Here is a 7,622-nt window from a genome sequence, read left to right on the forward strand (position 1 = left end):
TATAAGTTAATGGAAACAATGAACTTGGAAATCTGTACTGCAACGACGACATTCTTCTACTACTTCCAACATGAATCTTCCTCGAAATCTTCGTTATCAGCTCCTCAAGAGTTAAGTTTTTCTTGAATGATATTTTAACACGCTCATTTGATACGAAAACAACGCCGACTTCATCTTCTCGAATTTCACCATCATAATAAACAATAGCTGAAAGTCGCGCCATTCTTTGAGTTTAAAAGTGTGGCAATATTATATCTGCAAAAAAAAAAAAAACTGAAACAAACCTGATTAAATAAATTATATATGAACAAAATATAACACAATAAATTTTTTACACATCAATGTAAATAATTTAAATAATATAATTTTATATTATTGCCTGTACCGCAAAACTATTTTGACGTATGCTCATGCTTTTCAATTTTACAAACACAAAAATTAATTGAAAATAATTAGTATAATATTTTTTCAAATAATCATAATAAACAATAAGTATAATAAAAACAATGTATAACAAAATTTATAACGAAAAATCGCACGAACTTCTAAATTAAATATGAGAAAATTGCCAGAATTATTACTCGTTGACGGAATTGTTGTTTTAATTTATAAGTTGAGAGGAGAGATGTGAGAAACTTAACCGGGGAGTGAAGGGAATTTATAACCATATAAGGCGCGGTACCTACACCGCGCTATATGTAATTATTCAGATAAAAGGTATAGCGCGAACCAGGGTCTGCGCTAAATATAATTCATACCTCAGGTATAGCGCTAAGCAGGGGCAGCGCTATACCCCTACGTGGCATATAGCGCGGATCAGGGGGCGCACTATAATTCATACCCCAGGTATAGCGCTGAGCAGGGGCGGCGTTATACCCTTACATGGCGTATAGCGCGGATAAGGGGGCGTGCTATACCCACGTGTAAGCCATGTCAGCATATAGCGCGATACAGGGGACGCACTCTACGGCTACGGGTGTTAGATCAAGAAATATAATTTGACTGGTGTTAGATTGATAAATATACCGGTAATTTTTCAGAAAAAACACCTAAAATAATACTGTATTTAATAATTTATTCTTTCCTTAAAAAACATTCAACAAAGAAACACAATTTTCCACGCTGGCAACCTTGTTTCACAGATGCCCAATGAGACTCAATCACACGGATCAAGGTTTTTTCCCTCACTCGCTACGATACCGTTGAAAGATTTTTGTATTTACATATTTACCCTCCGTTAAACCGACCCTGAATCCCTCCCACCTTATGATATTATGCATGTACCCCAATAAAGCCGCAGTATCGTTCCATTATTTCAAATAAAAAAAAAAGTTCCCAAATTTCTTTCTTGCTTAATCAAAACCCTCAAATCTTTCATCAAAGGTAAGACTGGTTTCTGAGAATTCATGATCTGGGTTCTTACATTTCAAGATTCCTTGTATGCCTGATTGTTCTTTCGCTGGCTTATTGTCTTTCTTTCAGAATCTTTGGTTTCAATTTTCTTGAATTGAAGAAAAGATGGCTCGTACGAAGCAAACCGCTCGTAAATCTACCGGAGGAAAGGCACCCAGGAAGCAGCTCGCCACTAAGGCATGGTTTTCGTGTTCCAGATTTTTTGAGCTTTTCCATTAAAAAATTGAAATCTATTGATTTCTTTTTTATAAAACGATTCTTATTCTGTTTGTATATCAATCAATTACAGGCTGCAAGGAAATCTGCGCCTACCACCGGCGGAGTCAAGAAGCCTCACCGCTACCGTCCCGGAACCGTCGCTCTTCGTGAAATCCGTAAATATCAAAAGAGCACAGAACTTTTGATCCGCAAGTTACCCTTCCAGCGCCTTGTTCGTGAAATTGCCCAAGACTTCAAGGTATGAATTCTTTTGAATTTTCAATAAATCAAAGCCCTAATTATATGGGAGTTGGTTTAATTTGTTCAGGCATTATAGTAAGATTGTTCCTTTTGTTTGGCAGACGGATCTGAGGTTCCAAAGCCATGCGGTGCTGGCATTGCAGGAGGCTGCGGAGGCATATCTAGTGGGTTTGTTCGAGGATACTAATTTGTGCGCAATTCATGCCAAGAGGGTGACGATTATGCCCAAGGATATTCAACTCGCCAGGCGAATCCGTGGGGAGCGTGCTTAATTTTCTTCTTTTTCCTATAATACTTCGTTTTCTGCTTCTGGGTATATTGGGCTTTATTTAACCAAACTGGTTTGCACACAATGTTTAAAATTTCTTGTTATGTTAATTCATGGTTTATCTTTACATGTCTAGGTGTTTGCCTTTGTTGTTTAATCAAACTGAGTCCCATTGATTGCGACTGCATTTCGTAATCTCCCCTTCTGCGTCCATCCTTCAGATTTTCTTTCTTTCGTATGTCCAAATGGAGTCAAGAAAGTGTATATATATATTCTTTCACATTATAATATTATTTAATATATTAAATATAATTTCAAATTATAAAATATATTTATAATGTTTTTAAGAAAGTATTTTGAGAATAAAATATTTATTAGAGAAAAACTTGATGGAAAAAGTGAATTTGTACAAAAATTACAGTTAAAAAATCAAATGTAGTAAAATATAAAGTAAGTCTAAAATCAAAGAAAAAATATTTTTTTAGTAAAAAATAGGGACTGAAATTTCACATGTATTCTATAGTAATATATGCCATATATTGGTATATGCTTCAAATTTGGTCAAAAATATATTTAAAATTTGAATAATATTAGATTTTATAAAAAATAATTAGAAATACATAAATATTTTACTATGGTTTAGGAATACATGGTTCAAATTAATTTGAAAAGTAGATTTTAAATGAATGAAGAATTGAAGGAAAAAAAAAGGGGATTAAATTATAAAATTGTTAAAATACCAAGTCAGTTTTCTTATTTTTTGAGTGATACGAAATTTTTAAACAATAATTTGAACTATTTTCTTATTTTTTGAGTGATATGAAATTTTTAAACTATAATTTGAACTCAAAAATAAATTGATAATTTGAGTTAACTCAAATAATTTAAAACACAAAAAAATTAATTTTTCGAGTTAGATCAAATTTTTATCTATATTTAATGAGATAAAATATAATTTTATGTGATTTTTCTGTCATTATATTTTTATGAAATTTAAATAAAAATTGTTCAATACCATATGTATATAGTTATAATATGTTTTGTATATTTCAAATAGAGTACAACAAACAAGTAAATATGATATGTTTTATTAATTTATTTGTATGTATTTTCAGTCTCATTATATCAAGTGATTCATGATATAAATCTCTAAAAGTAAATCATATATTAATTATTCCAGACTATAAATTATAATATATTCAATATCATTCATTATAGTACAATCAATTATGATAAATTTTTTATTGAATAATGTAGTCACAATTTTTCAACCATTATTATATTATTATTATAAAATATTAGTATTATTAATCGGGTCCAATATTCAAACCCTAATATATCATTTCTTTGGGTAGCCGCCGATTTTTATTCTTAGTGGGGGGAGATATATTTTGTTTGAATTTTAAAAGGGTACAAGGCATTTAATGAGTGTTTCATGAATCCAAGTCAACTAACACAAATCAATCTCATCCATTTATAAGACTTGATCTAAGGGTCCTTATTCCAAGGATCATTATCAAACAAACACAAAGTAATAATAACCCTTGGTTAAAAATTGGATCTAAAGGCTCCCATGATGCCATGTCATTGATCTATCCCAACAAGCACAAATCAATGTGAACCATTGGATCTAAATTTGATCCAATGGCCAATGATTGCCCATTAAAGATGATCATTGGTGTTCCCTACATCGGCGCGTTGTCGCAACCGTCTTTCGATTGGGCCCGGAATTGGGCTTCGACTTGAAATAAGTGAATTAGAGTCGTCACCGACCACTTTAAAATAAATTTAGGTGGATCGGACACCATCTTATCTGATCTGCGTTTTACCAGTAACGTGTCGGGTTCGGGAGTCGGTTACGGTCAAGGAAGGATTAGCACCCTTGAACCGCCCTTTCGGTACCGGTTAATTTGTCGGTTGTCTTTAATTGCGAAAATTAAGAATTTAAATTTAAATTTAAAAATTCGATTTGAATTGCTTACCTTTGATTGGTTGGATTTTCTCTAAAAAGGTAAAAATGTTAGATAACAAATAATAAATAAATAAATAAATAAATAAATAAAATAAAGTAAAATAAATCAAAAAAAATGAAAATGAAAATAGATAAAAAAATAAAAAAATATAAAAAATATTAAAATGACAATAATAAAAAATAAAGATAAGTGAAATTAAGTAAAAAAATAAAATAAAAGAATAAAAATAATAAAAAAATAAAAAAAAATAAAAAAATAAAAAAAACAAGATAGAAAATAAAAAAAATAATAATAAAAGGGTTAAATTTAGAAAAAGATAAACAAAAAAAAATGATTTACATTAGTGACCAAAATAAAACACGCATAAAATAATAAATCAAAATTAAAAATACTAAACTTCAATGACCAAAATGCAAATGATCAACAATATGTGCATGATTCGAAAAGTCATAAAACATGAACTAGAAGAGACTCAGGACCAAAACAAAATAAATATAAAATCAGATGCTTAAAATAAAAGAAGAATGATTTCATGATCTAAATAAGGAACCATACAAATTGAAAGGGCTATATGCACGAATATCCCTTTTTACAAATACCATGCGCAGTAACCCCTTCTTAAAACATTGCCGTTTTGTGTCATGGTCCCACCTGCCTGTAGCTCTTCCAATAATTTCACCAGTTAAAGCATCCTTTAGGATCCAGTCTCTTCTGGTTCTGATGCTTCCCCCACTTTGGCACCATGTCTCGATTTCAACCACATCACTCTAAGCTGGGTATTTGTATATTTCTATGTGCGTTCGTGCGGTCACCCATATAAGATGCAATTTTCTCATGGTGGGGGTCGTAGCAAACACATCTGAATGAGAAAGGTCGGAATTCTTTCAAAGTTTCATTTTTTATTTTCTTCTTTTTTCCTTTTCGTATCTTTCCCGATTTTTGTGTGTGGCTTTTCTCTTGTTCCTCCCAACTTATTTTTCCGAATCCTCTCTGATTATTTTCACTCTGTTCGAGACCCCTGAAATGTTTCTAATTTCTCTCTCGTATTTCCCCCAAAATCCTCTCCCCTTTTTCTCTGATTTTTTCCGTATATAAGGTAATGGGTGGTTGATTTAAGTTAGGTAAATCCCAAATTTTTTGGGATTTAGGCTTTGGTGATAGGTTGTTTGTAGGTGACGAAAACCACGTTCGTTGGTGCCGAGAATCACGGCCGTGGGTTGCTATTGTGGCAAGGAGTCTGGTTCGGGTGTGTTCCAGCGAACCAGTTCAGGTCTCATCCGGGTCAGACGAAATTTCGTGTCTACAGCTGCCCCTCTTTGCACATTTTTGTCTAACAAAAATAGGGCAAAGATTAAAAGACACAAATTTCGTATGCCATGAATGTCTCATAGAGTTGAAATCCGATGCTATAACTTGTTTGTCAATTCGGTCTGAATGACTCTCTTGCCGTGAGGTTGAGTCGAACTGAAAAATTTAGAGTACGATATCCTTCATCGTGAAGTTGAAATCGAGCTCAAAGCATTGGGAAGTAGCTCCTAGATTGTCTTCTAGCCCAATATACTTTGTTGTTAAGCTGAAATTTAACCTGAATGAAACAGGTTTTTCATCGTTGTGTCAAAGATAACTCATTCGTCGTGAAGTTGACTTCATATTTTGGGTACGATATCATTCGTTATGAAGTCGAAATCCTAGGTGAATCGGAAAATGGCTATTTGTTGCCAATCATAGTCAACTTCGGTCTTCTTCTCTGGCTAAAGACCTTTGTTTAAAATTCGACTGGAAAATAATTCTTTGATTCCACCCTATGGTTGATAGGCCCTCGAGCTGAATGAAATTGAACTCGAAAGGTCTTCGTTGACAAATAGCTTTTCTTGACTTAAGCTATGCTGCTTGAAAATGGTTATTTGTCACTAAGGTACGGCTAACCCAGATCTTCTTCTCGATTTGAAAACTTCGATTGCAGCCGGACAGTAGTGTGATTGAGGCGTCATCGAGCTTATTGGAATCGAACTCGACAATTTTATTGACAGATAGCCCTTTTTCCTTGAGCTATTTTTTAAGCTTGATTTGCCTCTAAGTTGAATATAATCAAACTCGAAGGTCTTTAGCAGATAGCCCTTCTCGACTTAAGCTATGCTGCAAATGATGTGCCTGGGAGCTGAGTGTAGTCGAACTCGAAGGTCTTTTGTTGGCAGACACTCCTTCTTTGAGTTGGATATCCCTCGTCGTGAAGTTGAAATCCAATCTAGAGATTGATGCTGCTTGTGTGCACGATTCCCTTCGTCATGAAGTTGAAACCGCGGGTGGCCCCTTCGTCGTTAAGCTGAGCTTGGAATTGGATATCCTTCGTCGTGAAGTTGAAATCCAAGTAAGTTGAATTGTTCCAAGTCCAATATCTTCCGCCGTGAAGTTGAAATTGGCTCTGGAACTGGAAAATTATTTATTGACAACCAGCGGTCCCTTCATTGTGAAGTTGAACTTGTGTTGCCTGGAGTCCAATATCCTTCGTTGTGAAGTTGAAATAGGGAAATTGTTTGTTGACAACCAACGGTCCCTTCGTCGTGAAGTTGAACTTGCGTTGTCTGGAGTCCAATATCCTTCGCTGTGAAGTTGAAATTGGGAAATTGTTTGTTGACAACCAGCGGTCCCTTCGTCGTGAAGTTGAACTTGCGTTGTCTGGAGTCCAATATCCTTCACTGTGAAGTTGAAATTGGGAAATTGTTTGTTGACAACCAGCGGTCCCTTCGTCGTGAAGTTGAACTTGCGTTGTCTGGAGTCCAATGTCCTTCGTTGTGAAGTTGAAATTGGGAAATTGTTTGTTGACAACCAGCGGTCCCTTCGTCGTGAAGTTGAACTTGCGTTGTCTGGAGTCCAATATCCTTCGCTGTGAAATTGAAATTGGCAAATTGTTTGTTGACAACCAGCGGTCCCTTCGTCGTGAAGTTGAACTTGCGTTGTCTGGAGTCCAATATCATTCGCTGTGAAGTTGAAATTGGGAAATTGTTTGTTGACAACCAGCGGTCCCTTCGTTGTGAAGTTGAACTTGCGTTGTCTGGAGTCCAATATCCTTCGCTGTGAAGTTGAAATTGGGAAATTGTTTGTTGACAACCAGCGGTCCCTTCGTTGTGAAGTTGAACTTACGTTGTCCGGAGTCCAATATCCTTCGTTGTGAAGTTGAAATTGGCTCTGAAATTGAGAAGTTGTTTATTGACAACCAGCGGTCCCTTCGTCGTGAAGTTGAACTTGCGTTGTCTGGAGTCCAATATCCTTCGTTGTGAAGTTGAAATTGGCTCTGAAATTGAGAAGTTGTTTATTAACAACCAGCGGTCCCTTCGTCGTGAAGTTGAACTTGCGTTGTCTGGAGTCCAATATCCTTCGTTGTGAAGTTGAAATTGGCTCTGAAATTGAGAAGTTGTTTATTGACAACCAGCGGTCCCTTCGTCGTGAAGTTGAACTTGCGTTGTCTGGAGTCCAATTTTCTTCGCTGCGAAGTAGAAATAGACTCTGAA

General features: G+C 35.0%; 1 protein-coding gene across 2 annotated transcripts; it reads left to right on the top strand.

The window, feature by feature from the left end:
• The first annotated feature begins 1,301 nt into the window (after positions 1-1,301).
• LOC120211098 (histone H3.3) lies at positions 1,302-2,353 on the top strand. 2 transcript variants are annotated; one of them, XM_039209721.1, is made up of 4 exons: positions 1,302-1,383; positions 1,483-1,590; positions 1,703-1,870; positions 1,974-2,353. In XM_039209721.1, exons 2-4 carry the CDS (start codon positions 1,519-1,521, stop codon positions 2,142-2,144), a joined length of 411 nt encoding a protein of 136 aa, XP_039065652.1. In that variant the 5' UTR covers positions 1,302-1,383; positions 1,483-1,518; the 3' UTR covers positions 2,145-2,353. The 2 variants fall into 2 exon arrangements, with proteins under 2 accessions (XP_039065652.1, XP_039065653.1); XM_039209722.1 differs by lacking the exon at positions 1,302-1,383 and having other exon boundaries at positions 1,419-1,590.
• The last annotated feature ends 5,269 nt before the right edge of the window (positions 2,354-7,622 follow it).

The sequence above is a fragment of the Hibiscus syriacus genome, unplaced genomic scaffold, assembly GCF_006381635.1.
Source record: "Hibiscus syriacus cultivar Baekdansim isolate YM2019G1 unplaced genomic scaffold, ASM638163v2 tig00109957_pilon, whole genome shotgun sequence".
Taxonomy (NCBI): domain Eukaryota; kingdom Viridiplantae; phylum Streptophyta; class Magnoliopsida; order Malvales; family Malvaceae; genus Hibiscus; species Hibiscus syriacus.